Source organism: Lactuca sativa, chromosome 3 (genome assembly GCF_002870075.4).
Source record: "Lactuca sativa cultivar Salinas chromosome 3, Lsat_Salinas_v11, whole genome shotgun sequence".
In the NCBI taxonomy this organism is placed as follows: Eukaryota; Viridiplantae; Streptophyta; class Magnoliopsida; order Asterales; family Asteraceae; genus Lactuca; species Lactuca sativa.
The window spans coordinates 237051517-237078722 of NC_056625.2; the positions used below are offsets into that span (position 1 = coordinate 237051517).

Consider the following 27206-nt stretch of genomic DNA (forward strand, 5'->3'; position numbering starts at 1 on the left):
GGAGGGCGTACACCTAATTGACGGCTCTAATGGTAGAGATGGCTTCCCCAAATGGGGATGGGACCTTGGTAACCCATTCTAACTTCGGGAGGACGAGGAACGGGAGGGTTGATTATTTCCGGCTCGTAGTCTGTTCCATCTGTAACTTCCTCTTCCTCCTCTATAGGCTCTTCATCCTCTTCGACTTCCTCGTCGACTTCGAACTCCTCTTCGACTTCCTCTTCGATTTCCTCGGAGTCTTCTTCCAGATCTTCTTCTATCCATCCACCGTTACCTTGGTTTGGGTAGTAGGGATCTCCTGGTATATGGAATCCGGCCATTTTGTCTGTACTAGGATAGAAGTATAAGAATTTTATAAGAAAATAAATTTCTATTTGACGGCATCCTAAGTTTAACCATATCTTGAAGCGTGCATGATTTTTATCATCCTATATATTTTATAAAATACTCCTATAGTGTTTCGAATTTGCAAGTTCAGAAATTTTATTTGGTAAGTTTTTGACTTGTTGCCCACTACGACCATTCCTCGACGTACGTTGGTCAAATCCAGGATAAATATAGTTGATCAGGCTATATTTATTCTCGATTCGATTACATACCTCGAGGCCCAATCATAGTGTCACAACTTGCCTTAATACTTTTTAGAAAACTATGTTTATGATACAAGACCGATGCATGCGTGTAAAAATGTATATTTTTAAAAGAAAATATATTGTTTATGAAAACGTTTTGTCAGAGGGTTTTTGGTCCTTCTTGCATTTATAGTTTGTATATCTTATGTGGTTCAATATACTTAGTTCACTATAAGCAATGTTCTGATACCAATCTGCCACACCCCCAAACTAGAATGGCGGAAACATTCGGGGGTGGATGACTTCACATAGTACCATAACAATTGAATATTGTAAAGAAAGTAACACAACCATCATATATATATAATAAAAACGTACATTGTTGCGTTATGCATGTTTCGAAAAGAATATTACAATATGATGATTTAAAATGTTGATAATAAACGCCTTAGTGTTCCTTCTTCAAAAGCTGGTAGTTACCTGTATTACTGATTCCCTGAGAAATACAAGTGGTTTCGAAAAAGTGTCAACAGTAAAGTTGATGAGTTCATAAGTGTTTTTGTACTGAAAAAGTATGACTTTTTGGAAGAAAATAGATGAACATAGTTTCTAGAAAATCCAATATTTTCCACATATAGTTTGAAAAGTTCCCATAGTTGGAGGGTGTTAGTATCTTTCGTATTTAAATGTTAAAGATAAATATTGCACTCACAATAATCTAAATACTGAATGCATATATGAGTCTCGTAAATCAAGCTTGTTTTTATACTTTCGTGTGAGTCTTATAACCATACTATTGACACAGACTGCCTGCAACAACATTCTTCAAGTGTTGTAGTGTTATGACATTTGTCACCCCAGACCTGCCGGTCTAACTGTAGCTAACAGTTTAGGTGCGGGATTGTCAATCTCGTATAAATCTATACACAAGTATCACGCTCTCCCTCTAAGAGATTATGGCTTATAACACAGGACTTGAAATGCATACTTAAGAGTACGTTGAATTTGAATATCTCACATCACATAGTATAAATAGATTTACGATAAGAAAGTCTTTGTTACACTTTAGGTGAAAGTATTTCGTTTTCAATATGTATATGTAAGAATGTATGAATAACTCGCACACTATACCCATTATAGTTTTTTAGAAAATATGTTCCGTTTGGTGAAAATAACATGGTGAAATACTAAACTTTATACGTAAAGTAAGATGTTGGTATCGAATAATAATAAGATAGATGTTGCATTTATATTTATATAAAACGATACGTTTTCTCGTATTGTACTTGTATCCCCCCCCCCTAAAACATGAAAAGACTTGAAAAATAGGGGTATGAACTCACTTGTTCGGTTTGAAGAGAGTGAGACTAGAGTTGAGCAGAACTTCAACTGCGAAAAGCTGCGTCTTCGAGCTTCTCGGGGATCTCGGTAGCGTAGAACCTTCGTCGGGGGCTCGGGGGTGGAACCGAGGGTGTCGGGATGGCCTCTGGTGCTTAAAGTGTGTGAAAGTGAGTGAGAGTTTGAGAGAAGTGTGCCAAGATCCGGAGTTCATGCCCTCTATTTATAGGGCTAAAAATGTGAGTACGCTGGGCGTACCACCGGAGTACGCTGGCGTACGCGTTACGCTGGGCGTAACTTTGCATCATGGCTTACGACTCGGGTCTAGCTAGGCGTAGCGCCTGCAGCCGATGGGACTCGACCCTGCACCTGAGTACGCTGGGCGTACTCTTGAATTACGTTGGGCGTAATTCCGGCTTCAATTTTTTAAATTCTGTAACTTTCGCGTACGGGCTCCGTTTTTCGCGTTCTTTATATCCCCGCATAGGTGAGACTATGCTCTACAACTTTCATTTAGACTCCGCCGGCTAGTTTTGACTTTATTTTTAATACTATGTTTTTAAAAGGCCGGGACTGTTAAAGTCCGTTAAAAATTCGTAACTTCTTCATACGAGGTCCAATCTGGGCGATCTTTTTATGGACGTTTACAGTTTAATGAACTCTATGACTTTCGTTTAGATACCTAAGGCTATAATGCATTTTATTGGAATTTCACTTTTTACGTTAAATAATGCTTTACCGGTGTGTCGTGAATACTCGTGTGGTCGTAATTGCTTCATTATAACTCGGTTTCAAATGTTCTTTATGTTTTTAGAAATCTTTGCACGATATCTAACATTTGATGCATCCCAAATTTAGATTTTTGAATACTTTATTTTTGAGGTTAAATCCGTTGATTGCAAATAGTTTCGTTGTATTTGACTTTTAAGTGTTACAAAGCGTTGGAAAAATATAGGGTTGTCACAAATACACAGGGACCAGTTATGTGAATTTTGAAAAATAGAAAAGCACAATGGTTGTTTCTATCATATTTGCAAACCAAAAAAACAGGGACCATTTCTGTCATTTGTCCACACTATTACAAAGGGACCATTCATTTAATTCTACAAAGTAAAACATAGGGACCATTTTATAATTAATACATAGGGACCAATTCTGTGAATTTTGAAAAATAAAAAAGCACAAGGGTTGTTTCTATCATATTTGCAAACCAAAAAACAGGGACCATTTCTCTCATTTGTCCACACTATTACACATGGACCATTCCTTTAATTCTACAAAGTAAAACATAGGGACCATTTCTATACATTTTGAAAAATAAAAAACACAATGCTTAATAAGACAATGCAATCATGTAAAAGAATGAACAATTGTAAATCTTATGGTTGAATATATTTGTGTGCTATAGCCTATAAGTCTATAACATCTTACTTTTTTTTTCTATTACAACATTGTACTTTCAGTTGTTTCTTGTTAAGGCATTGTAGTTTGATTCTTTAAAAATATACCCAATAATACCAATGTTAACCAAATACAAAGCAAACTTTTATTAGAAGAAATGAGAGTATGATGCTATAATAAAGAAAGTAAAAAAAGTATATTGCTATTTCTTGCATGTTAAAGAAACTAAACTTCATCAGTGTTTTAATGTTTTACTAGAACTAAATTTAATAGATGATTAAAACATGGTTAAATAAACACGTTTGTTATTAATATCATCATTTTGTGGAAAATAATTAGGCTTCTCATAACATAATGGTAATCCAAAGGTCTGCATTTATCCATAACAATACTTTACATGGAATGTATGAATAAAATTACCATTTTACCCTTAAGAGTTACATTTAATTTAATTGTCTATCTTACATGGAAAGTTATATGAGAGAAGTTAGGTAAATTTGTTACCTATTTTGACTGAGTATGTTGCTAGTAGGCGGCACAGCTTGTCCTGTTCGCGTTCGAACAGATACAAATGCTCTACCAGATAATGTTTTAGGAGTCATTTTCGACCTAACTGCATAGGAGAATAAGAATGTATGAATAAAATTACCATTTTTCCCTTAAAAGTTACCAGTCATTTCCGTTCGTTAAAATTGTTATGTGATACAATTTTAACTAAAACCGAGGCCCAGCCTCCTTTAGATCAATCGATTTAGGACCTCCACTTTGCTTTTTATTTATTTTTGAAGAATTACATTTAATTTAATTTAATTTGATTAAAATCATGAAAGAGTTGCTTTGTCATTTGACAATACCACAAAATTGGTCTTGTTGACAGGTGACATTGTCTAAAGATCTTTGTCATTTGACAGTACTATGTTCTGGGGAACTTCAATTTCCAAGGCATGATTTGCATGGTTTCCATTGCTTAACACTCGAGACCTCAATATTCTTTAAAAGGTTACTTTCAAATTTACTGATTCACTTATCAATATACTACAAAAAACACATATACTAAGAAGCATGTTAGTGATTTATAAAGAAGAAAGTATTTGTATGAAACTGATTCTTAATTGTTGTAGGAGAAATGAGCTTCACCGGGTTGCTAAACAAGCTTCAAATATTGAGGATTTAACAGAAGTCATTAGAGCCTCATTGTCTGTCATGTCTAAGAAATGGTCTGATGCCATGCACACATTTCATGACAAATTTGATTCCCTCTCTAGTCTCATTTATGACCATGGTAACTACTAATAACCCTAAAATCAATCACAATTGACAATTCCATTCAGATGATTGTTTACTTTTTCTTGCTTATCAAACACAGGACTGGACTTAACGCCATAAGAGGAGTTTCTTAGCCTTTAAGGTGGGGCCCGCACCAGTCCAGTTGTTCACCAATTTCTAAGGCATTTACAAAATCAAATTTTGGGATAAAGCTTTCATTGATGAAAGGTTATTATTATCAGGGTCTTAAGCGAATAATGAAATGTGGGGCTGGAAAGGATCTTCAGGTTATTGTTCTTGAACATTTACAGGTAAGAATAAGATTGAGATTGTTTAATGTTTGTAGTTTTTTATTCAGAAATCAGATAGGACTGGCAGGATAATTTTTTATTAAAATATAAATATGAGGTCAATCCTTTTCATAAAATTAACAAAATGGTTACTTACATTGACAATTCATGGCCAAAAAACGTTGAGAAACAGTAAATAGGAATGAAAAATGCAAGAAGACTTTTTTTTGAAGTGATAAAACTATAATTTCTAGAGTAAGGTTAGGGATAGTTTTCATAGTTACTTTAGGGATAGCTTACCTAATGCCTTAATGTACCTCCCAAGAGCTATAGGAATAAGATCTTCAAGGCACAATGAGAACTGCATGTATATGTAACAAGCTACTGATTAGTTTTAACGATAAGATAATAGATAGAAATATGTAGTCATCACTGAGATGAAAAAAATGAAATCAATCTAAAGTTCAAATCAATACATACTTATTATTATCTTTTTATCACACAAATAAAAGGTTACCTTTTCACTAGAGACAATCTTCTTTCGACTGATGCAACTCTGAAGATGCTACAAGAACAAATACATAAATAAATTAGTGAATAAATGTGTTTAATCATACATCATCAAGGTATGAAGAAAGAAGATAAAGAAATGAAATCAAACTAAAGATCAAATAAATACATACTTATATTGTAGATAGATTGCATTAATAAGAAAAGGGAAGTACATTGTCGTTATTCTAATCTTGAAAACAGCACAAAGGCTGAACTTTTATTCTGTACTTGAAAAACAATAAAAAGGTGAACTTTTATTTTGAACTTGAAAAACAACATAAAGATTGAACTATCATCATCATCATTGGATTCATAGAATTAGGAAAGATATATATCTGTTAACTTATAAAATAAGATCCATGAATTGCAATTACTTGAAAGTTGATCTTAATTTTTGAATTGATATCACGAAATAAGCCCAAGTGTAGACAAACAGAAAAACATGCAGGTGCTTGCTTAATCCAGTTGTGTACATTGACTAACGGTTTTACAGATGTATAATTTTTTTTTTAAATAATTTACAAAAAATGGTACAACTAGTTTTATTGTTAATTTATACATAAAAAAACACAAATTTAATTAGTTTTTGGCTTTTGCACACCCTTCTTGATATAACCTAGAACACTTTGTTCACAAAATACCCTTCCTAACTTTTTTTAATAATAATTAATGATGTTATGTAAAAACAATAATAAATAAAAAAATATTTTGTGTAAAAGGGTCATTGGAGATTTCCAGTGCAAAGGAGATGCAATGGTATGCATACATCTTGACTCATCCTGGAACACCATCAGTTTTCTATGATCATATTTTCTCTCACTACAACTCCCAAATATCTACACTTATCTATATCAGGAATCGCAACAAAATTCATTGTCGTAGCATGGTTAGTATCATAATATTTGTTTCTTGTTAGATTAGACGTAGGTGTTGTTTGGGATGACTGGAATAGAATGGTTGATTCCATTGGAATGAATAATAAAAACTGTTTGTTTTTGTTTTGTTATGCCTGGTGGAATGGAATGAAATTTTGTAGTATTTGTGATGTAGGTTGAAATTAGCAAGGCAGAAGGAGACGTTTATGCAGCAATTATTGATGAAAAAATAGCATTATAAACTCATGGTTATTAATATGTAAACACATGTTTTTGCTTAAGTATATATGACATATGTGACAAAAATATAAATTAAGGAGATTCTGGGTATAGGACGCTAGTGTTATTACAAGAAAGGAGAATATGTATTTATACATTTCTATATACTAATAATTGTAGTTACTTATCTAATGGTCAACACAGGTTCTAGATTTATAGCATGTCCAATCCATTAAACATTTTAAAGTTTAATGAATAATTAATCATATCAATATCTAAAATATTATTATTTATTTATTTTGTATTTGTATATCATTTCATAAATATTTAAATACTATGATACCAAATAAATACGATAATTAGTATACTCTCATACTAAAAAATACATTCTGAATGAATGGCATTCTTTCTTCTCTAGTCCAAAGGAAAATTATGTTACAGGTTCAAGAGTTACTTATCTTAATAGACTAGATGATCATACTATGGAATACAGATGTATAAATGAGAAGGTGATTCAACTTGATTCAATGTGATTGTCAAACTCAGTTAAACCTAGAAAACGAAGTTGATAGTCACTCAATCAATTGGCTTATCAGATGATGCGTTCGACTTCAAATGGAGAGCAGATGTGCGTCAACGGGAGGATGTGGAGGACGATGGAACGACGACGATGGAACGCCGACCTAGAAAACGAATTTGATAGTCACTTAATCCAGATCATGCGAGTATGGAGTACCTGTTTGACTTCGACTTTGACTTCGAGTGGAGAACAGAGGTGCGTCAATGGAACCTGAGTGTGTGGAGTGACGATGGACTGACGATGATTAGGGGTGTTCAAAAATATCCGTATCCGAAATTCCGATCCGAAATTCCGAAATTCCGAATCCAAATTATCCGAAAAATCGGATATCCGAAATTTCGGATATCCAATTTTTCGGAATCGGAATTGGATAATGCTTTTCAGATTTTTCGGATAATTCGGATATCCGATATCCGAAAATTTTGGTTTTATTTTATACATTATTTGTTATTTTAATCGCATATGTCTTATGATATGAATTTTAGTAACTAAAACATATTGATAACACCCTTAATTAAATACCTATATTACTTCATATGCCTTTCTAATTTAAAAATATGTATTTTTAACTTAAAAACTTCATATGTTTTTCAAATTTTAACAAAATTTCAATTTTTCGGATATCCGATTTGGTATCCGATTCCGTATCCGAAATTTCAGATATCCGAAATTCGGATATCCGAAATTTCGGATACGGAATCGGATACCAAAAATCAACTATCCGAAATTTCGGATATCCGAAATTCGGATATCCGAATTTTCGGATATCCGGTTATGAACACCCCTAACGATGATGGTCCAGGGACGATGGGCCGGGGCGATGCTATCAAACTGGAGATTGTTGGTGTATCGATTTAGGGCAAAACAGATGTGTTGAATCGATTTAGGGCATAGTACTCTTTATCGGCCTTGTTTATCCTCCTTACGAAACCAATTAATCGTCTTTACAAAAAATTATCTGTATAATTAACTTGGAAAAAATTAGTCAACTATAGTCAAATTATTCAAGTCTCATTATTTAGTCAAAATATAAATACAACTAGAACTTTTTCTAACGTGTTTATTTTTTTTTTTCAACTTTTTCTAAATATTATTATGGTAAACATGTTTGATAAGGATCTGTCAATAATGTAACGAGTCATTACAAAATTATGTATAAAAAGAAAACAAAACTGTAGTTATTTTCAAAAATAAAAAATATTAATTAAAAATATTTTAGTTTTTATTAACTGAAAATTATTTATATATATATATATATATATATATATACCATTACTTTATAGTCACTAATTATTTTTTTCTTATAATTCATCATGACCACTATTGAGTGGTCACTAATTGTTTTATCCCATTTAAAGAGTAGGCGTGTGTAGTTCTGAATAAGTAACCACTATTTTTGTTCACTAAACCTCTAATAGAATAATGACTACTTTTTTTTGTCATTAAGCTTCTTACATATTGATCATTATTCTTAGTCACTACATAGTTAATATAGTAACAATTATTTTTAGTCACTAAATAGTTCTTATGATATGAAACAAAAACAATTTAATTTTTTTTTTTTTTGCATTTTAGTGATTGAGTCAGTGACCACCACATATAATTCGTCATTAAATTTGTAGGATTATCAAAATTCAATGACCAATTAATTTCTAGTAGTGACTAAAAGATTCTTTCAATGACCTAATGTTAGGTCGTCACTAATAAGGGCTTTTGTTGTAATAACCTATATTCATCGATCTATGAAACCATTTCGTATTAAAATGTCATTGCCTAAAAGTAGTAGATAAGTATATATGCCGGTTCACTTTTTTTTATTAAATTATATAGATAACGAATCTGATACTCATCACTTAGTAATGGATTAATATTAAACGAATAAATTGTTGAGCCGTTGCATGTGACTTGTGAGAGGGATAGCCACCAGGTTAAAAACGAATCAATTAGCAAGAATCAGGTGCCTCCCCCATTGTTAGAGATTCTATATCAACTTTGTATTTTCTATATCAACTTTGTATTCTGAGTAATGGATATTAACGGAAAGCTGTTTCTTCTGCCTAATATCTCTCTCTATTCCTTGTTCTCCACTACTATTTAGTTCAGTGAATTAATCTTTTTTTGAGATTAAGTGGCGTTCATCCTATTAATAATTTCTTCAGTTTGGTACTTTCTCGTTAATTTCCCCTTTAACTTTTTTGTTGTTGACTCGGGATATATATATATATATATATATATATATATATATATATATATATATATATATATATATATATATATATATATATATATATATATATATCCCGAGTATATATATAAGTTTAGGTATTCAAATCCATCGTAATACATCGTTTTGTTTGATATATATCTATTATAACGTTCTTTAACTTCAACCCAAACTTGATTACTTTTAAGATATTTTAAATTTCACTATTATCTTCATCTTACATCACATCTTTTTACCAAACATCTAGTAGGCTATATATATTATAACTGAAAACGAAAATTATGTAAGATGAAGATAATTGTGAAATTTATAAAAATCTTGAAAATAAAACAAGTTAGAAATTGAATTATAAGAATATTGGACGATTACAACGTATATATGATATAAAATAACATACTATGGTAAGTTTAAGTACCTCAGCTTATATATATATATATATATATATATATATATATATATATATATAAGTGTTGTAAAAATCCTAATTAGGTCCCGATTAATCCCTTGGCGCCACTCGACCGATTAGAGAGCGCTTAGCGATTAATCCATGCATACAATGACTGAAACAGTAGAACCTGAAGATATTTTAACACTTTGAAAAAGTTATATCTCAATAGAAACTATTTGAGGTATTATTAGTGTTGTATTTATCATATCAACCTATTTTGTTATGATATTAGTGGTATTTATGAACTTTTATATGATATTAGTCATATTTAATTTTTTAAAATCTAACAAATTAGCAATTAATGGTCCCTGATTAATCCCTCAATTAATCTCCGCCTAGGCGATTAATCCCTTAACCCAAGTCCACCGACTAGCTAACGTCGAACGATTTTTATAACCTTGATATATATATATATATATATATATATATATATATATATATATATATATAGATAGATATAGATATATATATATATATATATATATATATATATACTATTGGTCCAAGAATCATTATTTGATTATTTAGTGTTTTATAGGGATGTTGAATTATAATTTTCACAAGAATTTGGAGGAAGTGCAGCAGAAGCATGATTCTGGAGCGGCGTTACACAGATGGGGAAATAATATCAGGGAAATTGTCATAAAGGAGCCTAAACGAAGGGTTCGTTTCGCTACTAACCTCCCCAAGCTCAACGATGATGCTGCTGCCATGCCCCGGACGAAACAGGTCAATCGTCTTATTTTACAGCATCTCTTTCACTCTTTGTGACATTTTAGGATCCTCATCGAAGCATACCCCCGACGAACAATTAATCATTAATTCTATTATTTCTTTAGTTTATCAATGTGTGTGGACTTAAAGCTTTCCATGTTAAATCTAAATACAAAAATAAACCAAGTTTGCATCTTAAAATACAAAATTATGTCATACATAAATACTAGCTACCTACACTACACTTTTTTTCAACAGAATAATCAATGTATATCTAAATTAGCTATAGCTTATGTATATATATTAAAAAAAGAATAAAAAAATAGAAAATAAGAAAGATAAGATTCATATCCTTACGACAATCGTGTGTTTTGATTTAGTGGGTTTTTTAATGAACAATTTCAATCTTTCAATGTAGTTTTTTATATTAAATTTCAATTTTGAGACCTACAAGTAGTTGCTAAAATATTCTTATACATGTTTTGTGGTGCAAAATTAAACTTATAAAATTCCATAAAAATATGTACAAAGCTTAGCATAAGCTCTAATAGTGGATGCAAGAAAGATGGTAGAGAGATTTTATTGCATTTTGTTAAAACTATGTAGTTTTGTATGGTTCTTTATCTAACGTTAGGTACATGACAGCCACATATTTTCTAAGCCTATATATATATATATATATATATATATATATATATATATATATATATATATATATATATATATATATATATATATATATATATATATATTCAAATGGGAATAATTATATAGTTCAGAACGCGAGAACAAATCAGGCAAATATCTTTCTTTTTGCCGTAAAATCCTCCAACGTACTGACACAATGGATGAATGTAATATTTATATGTGAAAAAATATATTCGTATATAAATATATAAAGTATATTAATATATGAATAAGTACATGCATATTCTCAAGCAATTATTCATATATGAATATGATCTGTTTCGTCATCCGGGTACACTGAAACGCTTAAGCGATAGATTTGCTATATGGGAGAATATACTTATCTTTATATTCACATATCAATGTTGTGTTGATCTGTCGCGCCTGTATGTTGGAGGTTTTTGCGGTAAATAGAAATATGTGGCTAAGATTTGTTCTCCTGTTTTCGATTTCATAATTGTTCTTATTTGAACTTTCTCACATACATATATATATATATATATATATATATATATATATATATATATATATATATATATATATATATATATATATTAGTTAAATAGAGAACCACTATAAATAGTTTTCCAAGGAACTAAACATATTTTCAAGTTATAAAATTTATTTTCTATTGAAAAAAAAACCTAAAATTATCCAAATTCTAACTTCACATTGTGAATGCAAATATATTTTTCGGATTCACCGTGTGAACAGATTCATATTGTGGATCTACACAGATTCACATTTTGAATTTGAAGAAAAAAAATTATTTTTTTCAACAAATTTGATATCATTGGAAAAAAGGATTAAAAGTTATCAATTTATGTATTATTAGTTTTTTTATTGAAAACAAGTAAGCTTTAAAAGTTGAAAAAAAAAATTGGTTCATTGGTTCCATGATTAATAATGGTTCTTTATTGAACCTCACCATACATATATATATATATATATATATATATATATATATATATATATATATATATATATATATACACAAATATATGTCTTATTGGTGGAATGACATGGAATAAAACACTCATGAAGTGTTGTTCAACAATATAATCTTGCATAATTCAAAGCTTGGTAGGCCATATAACTTCATATGAAGATAGTTTTCCTTGTTAAATCTAGATATATGAAAGATCTTGTTAACTTTAAGTCATTATATAAATACCCAATAAGCTAGTATTTATGCTCACTTGGGGTTTTATTAAGAAACTATATGCTTAAGCATACATCATGATTTCCTAAACTATATATATAATTTTCATGTTGTATATCTCATTTCATACATACATACATACAAATCAAGCGAATCTGATAGATCACATTCAATCATTTTTTTATTCTAGGGTCCTTTATCCTCTCTCGTGATACAATATCATATTCCTTGTCAAAGTATGAATACCATATTCTTAAACAGTTAATGTATACATCATGAAACTCCACATATAGTCATTCATCATTACCTTGTGTCAAAATGACAAACATATATATCTTTATTACTTAGATATAACATAATTTAAGAATCCCTTGATGAGTTGTAATTTTATGTGAAAATGTGTACACATGAAGACACATATACACTCACTCTGACATTGATCCCATTTCCTTAATTTATGTTAATCACTATCCTTATCTGTAGCTAGAACATTTTTTTATCAAGTAGGCATAAAATAGAAACAAAATCTAGACAATGGCTAGGTGTGTACAAAGCATATAAGCAAAAGAGAGATTATACAAAACATATAAAAGCAACATAATAGGATAAAGCTATAACCTTCTATAACGTTGCAAAATAGGATCACAACACCATTCAAACCAACTCAGATTCTACCATTTTCGTTTCCTTAGCATTGATCCATAAGAGTGAGAGGGTTTGTACCTCATAAGCCAATGGCCCAACACCGTATATGGTTTTATTTTGATCTTGAATTTGGAGAGTGAGCTTTTGGATTTGTGTAATTCCAAACCACCCAAATAAACACCAATATTATAGCTTCATGAATACTTGATGGCCTTTGATGTCCTCCAAGATTTGTTTTGCAATTTAACAAATCTCTAACCGAGTTGAGTGGATAATCCAACAAACCCCACCATTTGCAAACATGTTGCCAGACTTCATGTGGTATATATATATATATATATATATATATATATATATATATATATATATATATATATATATATATACCCTACATAAGTTAGATTAGCAGTTTCCCAATTTGGAAAGATTTACCATTAAAGGGACTTTGCCATGACAAATTCTCCAGGCAAAAATATTCATTTTTCCTAGGATTAGCAAGTTCATATATATATATATATATATATATATATATATATATATATATATATATATATATATATATATATATATATATATATATATATATCCTACATAAGTTAGATTAGTAGATTCCCAATTTGGAAAGATTTACCATTAAAGGGACTTTGCCATGACAGATTCTCCAGGCAAGAATATTCATTTTTCCTAGGATTAGCAAGTTCCAGGGCCATCTATCATCACTTGATGGAAGGATTGAGTTATCAATATGAAATCTAAGTGATGCAACCGAGTATTATTCTCTTGATGAGTCAAGTAACCAATCCCATAGACCCATTTAGCTGATCCTTTAGCATTAGTTGACAGTTAGAACTGGTCCACAAATGTCACATTCCCCCCTCTAAAATTTTAGGTATCTTGGCAATCATTCCTCAACACCGCTTCATGTCTTTGCTATCAAGGGTCTAGAGATTCCATCATCTGCCCCATAGCGTGAACATTCTTTTATTTGTTATTTTATACACTTTATTTTCATTTAGATAAAAAATATATATACATAAACTCATGAATTTTTATTTTCTACATATATAATAAATATATACATTCATATCAAAATTTTTATATATAATATAGGTATATTATATTTTTCATAATCTCTTTTGTCATCTTTAATATTCATAAATGAAGAACAATGTATCCAATTTTAAATACAGCTTACACGTCATTCATTTCTAAATAACATAACTCCTTCATATCTGAATAACACAACTCCTGGGCTTTCATATATAAACGACTAAATGATAATGTCTAGTAACGACCAAATGTTTTTTTTTAAATATATAATACTTAAAAAGAAGTCGTTACCTTTTTAAAATTACTAATAAAATTTTTCAAAAACATTAAATCATACTTCAAAAAGAAACATTAGCGGAAGCAAAAACATCACAGGTTTAAAACATAACATCTTTTTTTCATAAAAGTCTTCAAGAAAATGTCATCTGTTGTCATACCGGTCTCTTTCCATTAGTAGTACCTAACGATCCTGATAATGTTAAATAACAACAAAGATGCATAACACTTAGTGAACGTACATGTTACTCTACCATTATATAGATCACTTATATACACATAACATAACATTTTTCACAAAGCATAAGACATAAATGTTCCTAGCACATATTATTGGTACCAACCATAACCTTGTCCCCCTTCCGGGAGCTCCCCCCCCCCCCCCACCCACACACCCACCCACCTTACTCCCTAATAGGAAAATAAGAGATAAAAGTGCAACTTGCCTCACTAGAGGGCAAACCACATTCTTCATTTCCTTGTTCACTCTACCCGATTACGGTATCAGTGAACAATAACATAAAATAAGTAATGCATACATAATAGACGAGTTAGTGTAACTCACCTCCTTGAACTTTAAAACTTACCTCGTGGGAGCTATATGGATCTTTTCCTTTCCGAGAACCTACACAACAATTATAACATTACTCAACATGTGCTTTATTACATTACCCTTACAGTACTTGTATTTTAATTCTGTAACTTCTCTTTAATTATAGTGTTCTGTTTGGGATCTGATTTCTTACCTTTAAACTCATACATAAGTTCTTATTAAATTATACTCATAAAGTTCTGTCTCTTACCTTTTTAGGAATATAAAGATCTTGTGCTAGCGATTTTATTTTATATTAATTTACAAGTTAACAACTTTGAGCAATTATTTTCAAGACCCACTTGTAAAGGTGGTAGCCTTTACTTTAGTAAGGTTTAAGTTAATTCTTAGGAAAAGTTCATGGTATACTAGACATTATATCCTAACCATACCATCTGAATATTCATGAATTGGAGTTTTATAGAATTAATTATGCATGTCACAAGTTAATGTTTAATTTCAGTCGTTTACCGCACCACTTTGTACTCTTTTAATAAATTGTACAAATCTACAAGAATTACATCAACCACTTGATATGGAAGAAACTAGACATCCATATCTAACTATAGGCTTTGGAATTTTGGCATTTGGACTTTTAATGAATTTATTATTTAGTAATTTTTAAAAGACAATGCATGAAATATATGATAGCATAGACTAGAGAAGCTTGACTATTTTACCCTTCAAGGATTTGGAATGACTAAAAGCAACTCAAAGTTTGCAAAAAGAAGACACTAAGATTTTCAGAAAACGAATTCTCATGATTTTTAGGTATTCTGTTTTCCTGTACGAATTTTAAAATTTGAATGACAAAATTGAAAAGATTGGTCATAATCATTTTTAATTCACTTTTGGTGTCTCATTAGGGACTTAATGGTTAAGATTTAGTCTTAGCACTTTAGACATAATAATTGGCTGCATATAAGGTTTCCAAATTGTGTTAATCATCTTTACTCCAAAGTCCAAAGTCTTAATGCATGACTTAATAAAAATATGAAATTAAAGCGTAACTCCAAAGTTCATGGTATACTAGACATTATATCCTAACCATAACCATAGCATCTGAATATTCAAGAATTGGAGTTTTGTAGAATTAATTATGCATGTCACAAGTTAATGTTTAATTTCAGTCCTTTACCGCACCACTTTGTACTCTTTTAATAAATTGTACAAATCTATAAGAATTACATCAACCCCTTGATATGGAAGAAACTAGACATCCATATCTAACAATAGGCTTTGGAATTTTGGCATTTGGACTTTTAATGAATTTATTATACTAGTAATTTTTAGAAGACAATGCATGAAATATATGATAGCATAGACCAGAGAAGATTGACTATTTTACCCTTCAAGGATTTGGAACTACTAAAAGCAACTCAAAGTTTGCAAAAAGAAGACACTAAGATTTCCAGAAAACGAATTCTCATGATTTTTAGGTATTCTGGTTTTCTGTACTAATTTTAAAATTTGAATGACAAAATTGAAAAGATTGGTCATAATCATTTTTAATTCACTTTTGGTGTCTCATTAGGGACTTAATGGTTAAGATTTAGTCTTAGCACTTTAGACATAATAATTGGCTGCATATAAGGTTTCCAAATTGTGTTAATCATCTTTACTCCAAAGCCCAAAGTCTTAATGCATGACTTAATAAAAATATGAAATTAAAGCGTAACTACCCATTTAAATGTTTACAAACTTTAGGGTTAAGCTTTCATCTTAACTCACTGAGCCCTTTATATCACCATAACTAGAAATTAAGACCTTATATAGAACCACCACTTATTGGTGGTCTAATGGTGGTTTTAACTACACATGCCAAGGAAACGAAAACAAAGAGAAGAATTGATAGGAATGAAAAAAACACAACATGGTAACCACAAACTTAAACGCCCCTGCTCTTTTTTTTTCTCCGGCGAGAATTTCAGAAACATGGATCTCCGATGGAAGCCTCTATTTTAGGGTTTAACGCAAGGGGTAAATATATATGGGGCTGTATACAATGTGATCTTAAGTTTGGGCTTCAAGAAAAACTCTCACGGATCTTTAATCCCGTCAAATACATGGCTGATTTAAGACTTTTCAATTTGTCCCCCTCAACTTGTCCACAATGTAAGATTTAACCCTTAAAGCAAATATCTTTGTGTCACAATATTTATAAGTTGACAACTTCAGCCCTTTCTCATAAAACAATTACAAGTCCCTTAATTATATATTTCTTAATTAATTATTGTTATTTATTTATTTACATATTTATTTATTTTATTATCTTTATTTATTATATAACTCTTTAAAATTTATCTAATGCCTTTTATGTATTTTATTCACCGATATACCTTCGTAGAATATTTATCCCTAATTATGTGATTATTCTTATTAATTTATAAAAACGCTTCCTAAATTAGTAACGAAAAAAATAGGACGTTACAACTCTTCCCCACTTAATAAAGTTTGTTCCTCGAAATTTCTATCTTCGAACGATTCTAAATAATGTGTTCACATTTCATCTTTGGCTCCCCTGTTAATTATAATATGCGACGATGTTACCATAATGTCTTTAGAATCCTAGTTGCACCCTCCTTACGCCTTCCTGATCATATCTAACTGCATATTAACTTCAGGTATCCTTGAACATACAACACAAAATGACGTTTCATGGTAATTTCTACAAAGCACAACAGCTGCCACTTAGCTTTACTTGGGTGGTAAAGCATTTCACAAGCATAATCTCTTAGTACAAGTAAGCCTCTATGATGCTATAAGTTCAAATCCTGCTAATTCCATAAGGCACTTTAACTTTTGTGATCAACATAAATCCTACACTTTAACCCATATAGATAATGTCTCCATATCGTAGAGAAAAGACTATGATTCTAAATTTGAAATTGTGAGTCAAACGCCTTAACTAATGTAGCTTCAATTATCTTGAAACATTACTGATAACCCCCCCCCCCCCCCCCCCCCCCCGCATGAGTACCGCCCATCTCTTTCCATTAGGATTGACCAGTTCTCTGCCATTTAGGATTCAAACTTGCACTAACTGTTGCTCACAATCGATTAGGGAACAACATCACCTCAACACATCCATACCTACCTTTATACTAGTTGGTTACCTCACTCTTCTATCTTGAAGTTTGGCAGTGATTTGTTCTGCTTCATAAACAGAAACTCCTTCACCGTCCTGTTCATCTCCACCAACGATATCTACTCCTTTTGAATATTCCTTTGAATTCCTCCTATGTTATGGCTGTCACTTCTTCATTGGTACAAAACTTTGTCAACAAGTCTCATCAGTCACTCGTTTCATCGTGCATCATGATCGTAACCGAAGATACCTTCATCTCAACAGTACGTAAACTGGTACAAAAGGCACCCTTAATGTCAGATAGTCGTTCACTGCTCACCAACGAGCCTTTCTTCCTATGAAAAAAGTGGTGATTTATACAACAAAAGATTCAATACTCTATCCACCAGACAACCTCCAACCTAGGACTCTTGTATTTTGCATCATAGTAGCAATCTTTCTATCAAGAAATTCTTCCATCTCAACTTTGAGTTGTGCGAACAACCCTAGAAACATCTCTTGAATGGCTTCGTGAACCTAACTCAAAATAAATTCTGAATAGTAGGTATCTCAGAACCCCCGGATATGTCTGATAGTCTACCCATAGTACTCACTATTTTCTAAAACATAATTCAGGGGTATTATAACATCAATACTTGATCATTTATACATTACTTTTATATTAACTTATCAATCCTTTATGCCTTTTCGTGATTCTTCCCGACTTAAATGTCGATCATGTCCTTTAGATAGTACATACCCTTACTACCTTTCATATTGACATATATTTGTTCTGAGAGATCACACGAAACTTCCTTATATACATGATGGGTCTAATACTTGTCTACTTATTCATCGATTTATTATTCCTTTCTCATCATGAGTATGCATTCCTACTTTAGCATTTCATGTTATCTTAACTTTCTCCGATAGGCAAGCCTACACCATGGATGCATGACAATGCATCCCTCAGAACCAAAATAGGCCTTTACAAATTGATTCAAACCTAAGACCATAACCCAAAAAGGAACATGAAGTAAGGCCAAATCAGTTCTCTAAACCTATGTAATACTAGATGTATACAATCATTGCATTCAAGATACATGCTGCCTGTAGGATCTAACTGAACATCACAAAAGCATGTACTTTACATAACACACATATAAGGCATGTAACCACATAAACATCATAAGCACATAAGCAACATAAACACATAAACACATAAACATCCTGATAAGTAATTTTAGCATGAAAAGCATAAGCATTACATATGTCATACCACTTTTACATGAAGACTTATTATGAGTAAGTGGCTCACTACTCGTTGACTTTTGGATGACTGCACGCTTCACACTCTCTTCTTTTTCTCAAACTTTAACATTCAAACTTCATTTATTTATTTAGTTATTTTTCTCACATTCTTATTTTGAAACTATTTTTTTTGAAAAAGTTTGAGCACTGGTTTGAGCTTAAACACCAAAGTGTATGTCTAAATCCCTCAAACCAACATGCTCTGATACCAACTTGTAACGACCCAATTTTTTTTATTAAATATATAAAACATAAAAAATTATAATTAAAGTTTTCAAAAACATTTAACCATACTTTTAAAATAATACCTTAAAAAGAAACATTAGCAGAAGGAAAAACATCTTAGGTTTAAAACATAATTTTTTTTTTCATAAAAGTTTCAAGAGAATGTCGCCAACAGTCACACCTGTCTCTTTCCTTTATTAGTACTTCATGATCCTGAAAAATGTTAAATAACAACAGATAAGCATCACGCTTAGTGAGCATACACCTTACTCTACCATTATAAAGATCACTTACTTACGCATAGCACAACATTTCACATAAAGTATAAGAAATTAACGTTCCTAGCACATATTGTTGGTACCAACCATAACCTTGTTCCCCCTTCTAGGAACTACCCCTTACTTCATAATAGGGAGATAAGAGATAAGATTGCAGCTCGCCTCAATGGAGAACAAACTACATTCTACATTTCATTGTTCACTTTACTAGATTAGGCTATCCATGAACCATAACATAAAACAAGTAATGCCTACATAATAGTAGAGTTAGTGTAACTCACCTCCTTGAACTTGAAAATTTAGCTTGCAGAAGCTAGAGGGATCTTTTCCTTTCTGAGAACCTACACAACAATTATAACATGACTCAACATGTGCTTTATTGCATTACCCTTACAATACTTGTATTTATACTTTTTTATCTTCTCTTTAGTTGTAGTGTTCTGTTTGGGATCTGATTTCTTAACTTTAAACTCATAATTATGTTCAGATTAAATTATATTTGTATAGTTCTCTCTCTTACCTTTTCGGGAATATAAAGATCTTGTTCTAATGATTTGTTGATTTTATATTAATTTTACAAGTTATCAAGTTTGAGATGTTACTTTCTGGACCTACTTGTAAAGGTGGTAGCCTTTAATCTAGTAACATATAAGTTAATTCTTACGAAAAATTCATGGTATACTAGACATTATACCCTAACCATAGCCTCTAAATTTTCATGAATTGGAGTTTTGTAGAATTAATTATGCATGTCACAAGTTAATGTATAATTTCAATCGTTTACCGCACCACTCTGTACTGTACAAATATACAAAGAAGTACATCAAGCCCTTGATATGGAAGAAACTATACATCCATATCTAACTAGGATTTATAATTTTGGAATTTGGACTTTTAATGAATTTATTATAATTTTTAGAAGACAATGCATGAAATATGTGACCACACAGACCAATGTGAGAAGATTAACCATTTTACGCTTCAAGGATTTGGAATGATGAAAAACAATTCAAATTTTGCAAAACGAAGACACACTAAGTTTTCAAGAAACTAATTCTCATGATTTTTAGGTAATCTGATTGCCTTGTATGAATTTTTGAAGTTGAATGGAAGAATTGGAAAGATTGGTCATAATAATTTTTATGTCACTTTTGGAGTCTCATTAGGGACTTAATGGTTAAGATTCAGTTTTAGCACTGCAGGCATCATAATTAGTTACATATAAGGTTTCCAAATTGTATTAATCTTCTTAACTCCAAGGTCTTAATTGAAACAACCCAAAATACGACCCAAAAATTTCAATTTTTATTATAACAAAACCATGTAACTAAGTATCTCATACTAAAAACATACGTTGCGTGTTTCAAAAACCATGATAAAATATTGTGAGAAAACTGTATCACAACTGTATCCAAACATATCAAGAAACTGAATCAACTCCCAGGACAAAAATTGAAGCTGTGGTGTGTGCGATGCCATCATCCCGAGCTCTTCCCTTTGCTTGCGGAAGTACCTGAAACCAAAACTGAAACTGTAAGCACGAAGCTTAGTGAGCTCCCCCGAACTACCACATACCACACAATAACAAATAAAGCACATGCTGGGCCTTGCCCACTGCATCGGACCGAAGTCCAGAACTAGCTGCATCGGACCGAAGTCCGGAACTGACTGCATTGGACCGAAGTCCGGAACTAACTGCATCGGACCAAAGTCTGGAACTAACTGCATCGGACCGAAGTCCGGAACTGACTGGGACCTCGTCCCCTGCATCGGACCGGAGTCCAGAACTGACTGATCATAGCATAGCATAACACATATCAACTAATATAGACACATATACTGCATACTGCATCGGACCGAAGTCCAGAAACACATAGCACATAATACATAAATCCTGTCTGAGACACGAAGGCATCAAACATACTAACTACTGCATCGGACCGAAGTCCGGAAACTACTGCTAACTGATCGGGCCGGCATTGTGGCCTTAGACCCGTTCCTACTGGAAGGAAACTCACCTCGTGAACTGGCTGCTGTGTGTATGGATCTGGAAGCTAACCGCTGCTGCTCCGGTATCTTCCCGGCTACAAACCCATAAACACATTCAATCAAATACTAATCACTGCATTGGGTAAAATGACTCTTTTACCCCTGGTCAAAGTCAACTCTCCTGGTCAAAGTCAACCTACAGTTGACCTGACTCGCCGAGTTGGGCCGTCAACTCGCCGAGTCCCTATTCTCATTTTTCAACCCTACTCGTGGCTACTCGTCGAGTATGGCATCGACTCGACGAGTACCCAATCGATTTGAGAACTCAGGCAATCTGCATCCGACTCGCTGAGTCATATGAACAACTCGACGAGTTGTTCTTGAGCTATGAAGATTGTCTTGGACTCGCCGAGTTGTATGAACAACTCGTCGAGTCCATCCATCACTGAGTCTGCCCTCCAACTCACTGAGTCCACTCTACTACTCACAGGTTCCCACTCGACATCACTCAAAAAGGGGAAAAAATCGGGACTCGCGGCTTGACTCGCCGAGTCGCTCTTCCGACTCGCCGAGTCGCATCCATGCAGCTACTCTAAACTCGATTCTGCTTGAATCCAACGTCTAAAACTTATAGATCTGGGCTTCCTTAGTTTGATTAACACGTAAAGATTCTATCTTTACGTGTCCATAAGCATCCAAGAAGATAATAAGGCTCAAAAAGCATGATAAAGGCTAGATCTAGGGTTCTCATGCAAAGCAACTTCAAAAAGGCAATAGATCTGGGCTCTACAACTCCCAAATGAACAGATCTAAGGATATCTCGACCTATTAAGGCATCCATACAACTATAAGGTTGGAAAATACATCAAACTAGCCCTAGAAATGTTCTAATGGAGGTTTTAAGCATAAAACAGGAGGATTTTGAGAAATACCTCAAAGAACTCTGATTCTGACCTTGGATCTTTGCTCTACACCTCTTCTTTTTGTTCCTTTCTTCTTCTTCTTCTTCTTCTTCAAGCCTTCAAGAATCCACACAAAAACACTTAAATCAATCAAGGGATGGGCTATGGGTTTCTCACAGCTCTCTGAGGGTGAAGGAGGCGAGTTTGGGGCACATAACACTGCTTAAATAGGGAGCAACCCAGGGATTTAGGGTTTCTTCCTGGCAGGCAGACTCGCCGAGTCCCGAATATGGACTCGCCGACTAACACGTGCTCGAAATCCCGCCCCTACTCGACGAGTTGGGCTATAGACTCGTCGAGTCCCTCTCGAAAACTTCTAACCAAATGTTATGGAAGCAACATACCAGAGACGGGTCGTTACATTAATGCATGAATTTATAGAAATATGAAATTAAGTCTTTACTATCCATTTAAATATTTACATACTTCAAGGTCAAGCTTCCATCTTAACCCATTGAGCCCTTTATGACACCATAACTAGAAATTAAGGCCTTATACAGAACCACCAATTATTTGTTATCTAATGGTGGTGTTGTGGTGGTTAATGGTAGTCTTATCGTTGTTTTAACAACATATACCAAGGAAAAGAAAACAAAGAGAAGAATTGATAGGAATGAAAGTAACACAACATGGTTACCTCAAACTCATATGACAACGTTGGAGTTACCTCCTCCCATTCTCCCTTTTCCTCCCTTGTTCTTCTTCTCATTTTGCTAAATCTCCCACTCAAATTGTGTGTTTAGGGTTGAACGTTTATCCCTAATTATGTGATTATTCTTATTAATTTATAAATCAGCTTCCTGAATTAGTAACGAAAAAATGCGACATTACATGTACCCAACATAGAAGAGTGTATAATGTTGAAGTGAATAGTTAATAAAATTCCTCGGTATTTATCGTAATATATGTATATATATATATATATATATATATATATATATGATATATATATATATATATATATATATATATATATATATTGTGTTGAATATTAATTATTTTATATTATTATGTTCCATTGCAGCAACTAATTGACCTCAAAATACCCTTCCATGTCATAAAAGATTGTACCCAAGACTTTAGTGAAAGAAACTTCATTAGGAAGGGTGGTTATGGAAAGGTATATATTGGGATCCTCACATGGGCAAGTCATGTAAATCAATTGGTTGCTGTAAAGAGGCTAGATGTGACCGGATTTCAGGGTAACAAGGAGTTCCGTACAGAGGTTACAATGCTTTCAGAGTATCAACACAAAAATATTATAACACTTCTAGGGTTTTGTGATGATAACAATGAAATGATCCTTGTTTATGAATATGCATTCAATGGAAGCCTTGACAAATATTTAAGTGATAGTACCATGTCATATACACTGCCATGGAACCTAATTCTTAAAATATGTGTTGGTGTTGCTTCTGCATTAGACTATCTTCATAACCAAGTGGCCGAAAAACATAGAATAATCCATCGTGATGTGAAAAGTGCGAATATTTTGTTGGATGCAAATTGGAATGCAAAACTTTCCGATTTTGGATTAGCTAGAATAGGTTTAGCAAATCAACAAAATACCTTTGTGATCACTAACCCTGCCGGCACATATGGTTATATTGACCCACAATATGAAAGAACAGGGTTTTTAACAAAAGAGTCGGACATTTATTCGTTTGGTGTGGTTTTGTTTGAAGTTATGTGTGGAAGGTTGGCATGTGTTTTTAACTACCATGATGAGCGTCGGTTCCTACATCATTTGGCTCAAATCCGGTACAAAAATGGAGAGTTGGATAAGATTATTAATCACAACATAAAGATACACAGCAACACAAGATCATTAAGCAAGTTCTCAGCTATTGCATACCAATGCTTGCATAAAACTCGAGAAAAACGACCTACAAGTGCTGAGATTGTAATCCAACTTAAGGATGCCTTGAAAATTGAAGTAAGTTTTAATATTATTTTTATGTTTCTTTGATTTAAATTGTAAGGAGATGATGTTATATCTATTGTTCAATTTGATTAGATCCTAGATGTTCATATTTGTGTGAACTAAGTTGAGCTCCTTTTATCCTTGAATTTTGCAGATAAATGATCTATAAGCAACCAAATCATCAAAGCTAGGGAGGAATCGACGAATAAGTAAAACTTAATTTTATGGTTATCTAGGGAAATAGCGAGGTAACACAATACTATAGTTTGGTCTTCTACAAAGTGAAAAAACGTTGTAAAGACTAACAACTATATATTTCATTCTATATATATAATATGTCCTTACATATAAACCTTCATTAACTCATAATCCTCAATAGCAGCACACGATGCTACCGCATAAGGTAGTTCACCCAATTAACTTGTTTTAGGACAAAAGGTGTGATATTAATCACTAGAAGTTGAGTATTAGACTTTATATGGAATGGAACTTTCATCGTATCATGATAATTACAATTGAAAAAACATAACACATTGGATAAAATTAGTTCTTATATGATATTCCTCATAGTTAATGGATAAAAAGATATCACCAAAATTTTCACTTAAACAAGGCGATTTATATCTAGATATAAATTAATGAAAAGTCATACATATGCTCTCCGTTATGTGCCAAATTTAGTTTGCAAATGTAATCTTGTTTCTTTTCAACTACTTTCAAATGTTGTAAAAATTGTCATAGGTGGTTGGCTAGGTAGAACCTGTTGGAGTAATTCAAAATCTAGGACAAAAATAATCCAGAGGTATTTTGGGAAATTTTAGGAAATCCTTCCTAATTTAAAGTTTTAGAATTCAGTTATGTCTAGTGTAAGTAGGGTTATGTTTTTAATGTTTTAGTATTTTTTATTATGATTTCCTCTATAAAGCTTAGAAACAAAGCAATTTTCCTAGAAATTTATTTGTTCGTTGTTCTTCTTCCATTATCCTGTGTTCTTTTGTTTTAGTTCTTATTGTGTACCTTGGATCAAGGTAATTTCTAGATTGTTTGATTACATTTGGTATCAGATCAAACCGTATTCACCCGTTATTATTGATATGGAAGGACAAAAGAAAAATGGCTTGTTTTCTCCCTAATATCCTTTGTTAACCAGAAGCAATTACGTTATCTTAGCAATAAAGATGAAGGCTCGATGCAGGCTCTAGAAGTGTAGGAAACAATTAAACGAAAACACCCTCATAATCTGGTTGGTTTCAAGAATGATAGGGTTGTGATGGCTGTCACATTCCAAGCAATACCTGGTTATATTTTGTTGACTTTAGCGGAGAAGAAGACAACAAAAGACGCTTGTGACATACTCAAAACTATCTACATGGGTGTTTTCACAACCCCCGATCGAGGCGGTGGAACAAGTCGGGCTGTGCGACTTAGTTCATGGATCACAAGTAAACTGAATATATAGCACAAGTACAATAATAAACAAACAATAGTTGTATTCCATCTTCAGGTTTGAATACAAGGTACTTATAGATAATAATATAGTACATAAATTGCCTTAAATAGTTAAGCGGATATAAAAAAATCTAGAAAACTTGTTTGCCTAAAATCCATGACTAATCCATCATTGAAATGCTTGTTCAGTGATTTTCAAAGAATACACATGGTTTTGAGGGTCAACACAAGGTTGGTGAGAGTTACATGTTTTCCACTAGAGCAATACTGATACTTTTAAAATGATCGAAAAGTATTTTCATTGTAAGTAAAACAATACTTAAAAATGAGTTTGTAAATAGCCTTTAAAGAATCTTTGAAAAACCAAAAGGTGTTTTTCCACAAGTAAAACCATACTTGTAACTGTTTTGAAGTGAGAAAAACCAAGTGCATGGTTTGTAGAGAGAGAGAGAGAGAGAGAGAGAGAGAGACCCAATTAATATTTATAGTGAGTCCTATCACCGAGCTATGTGACTAGATATAACCCCCTACGATGCTTCATTGGACATTGTGGATAAAGACTAAAGATACTTATCACTCGCTTCAATTGATCCATCAAGGCTGTAGCTAACAACCGCAGGTGGAGGTGTTAACCTATATAGATCTATACATATGTATCTCGCTCCAAGGATTAACGGATACAGTTGAGTTGAGTGGGTATACTAAATGTTTATACTTAGGTAATGATTAACATCTCAGTGTAAAAGTTATTAACTAATGTACACAAATAAAGTTTTACTATAGAAGCCGAGTATGTTCGATAAGTATATATGTAATAGTGTATAGTACTCGCTTAAATATGTTGTAAACATTACAAGGACATGCATAACTTCCAAGTTATAATATTTATAACTTATATATATATATATATATATATATATATATATATATATATATATATATATATATATATATAATACATTATAAAGGAAATCTCACTGTTTCTAAAAATAACATCAATATAATAATATTATTTTTTTAAGACGTCCAAACGATTTAGCCGATAGTACAAGTAACAACCAATAAAATAATATTAAATTTATAACTTAACCCTATTTAGGTGGAAAAGAT

At 32.2% G+C, this 27206-nt stretch overlaps 2 protein-coding genes across 2 annotated transcripts; one reads left to right on the forward strand and one right to left on the reverse strand.

The window, feature by feature from the left end:
* Window positions 1–902: 902 nt before the first annotated feature.
* On the reverse strand, window positions 903–7534 carry LOC111902441 (uncharacterized). The gene is made up of 5 exons (XM_042900720.2): window positions 7250–7534; window positions 5385–5432; window positions 5168–5228; window positions 3816–3924; window positions 903–1068 (listed from the first exon to the last, which is right to left on the reverse strand). Exons 1-5 carry the CDS (start codon window positions 7532–7534, stop codon window positions 1035–1037), a joined length of 537 nt encoding a protein of 178 aa, XP_042756654.2. The 3' UTR covers window positions 903–1034.
* Window positions 7535–9102: 1568 nt separating this feature from the next.
* Window positions 9103–26908, forward strand: LOC111902442 (putative receptor-like protein kinase At5g39000). Its single transcript, XM_023898271.3, has 4 exons — window positions 9103–9256; window positions 10304–10494; window positions 23748–24659; window positions 24802–26908. The coding sequence occupies exons 2-4, from the start codon at window positions 10306–10308 to the stop codon at window positions 24814–24816; spliced, it is 1116 nt and encodes a 371-aa protein (XP_023754039.1). The 5' UTR covers window positions 9103–9256; window positions 10304–10305; the 3' UTR covers window positions 24817–26908.
* Window positions 26909–27206: the final 298 nt, after the last annotated feature.

Coding starts and splice junctions, on each gene's coding strand:
- LOC111902441 (XM_042900720.2), bottom strand. CDS start 7,534: ATGTATAAAATAAAACCAAAATTTTCGGATATCGGATATCCGAATTAT. Junction 5,433..7,249: donor TCAAAGTCGAAGTCAAACAG/GTACTCCATACT, acceptor TTGTTCTTGTAG/CATCTTCAGAGTTGCATCAG. Junction 5,229..5,384: donor AGATTGTCTCTAGTGAAAAG/GTAACCTTTTAT, acceptor ATATACATGCAG/TTCTCATTGTGCCTTGAAGA.
- LOC111902442 (XM_023898271.3), top strand. CDS start 10,306: ATGTTGAATTATAATTTTCACAAGAATTTGGAGGAAGTGCAGCAGAAG. Junction 10,495..23,747: donor CCATGCCCCGGACGAAACAG/GTCAATCGTCTT, acceptor GTTCCATTGCAG/CAACTAATTGACCTCAAAAT.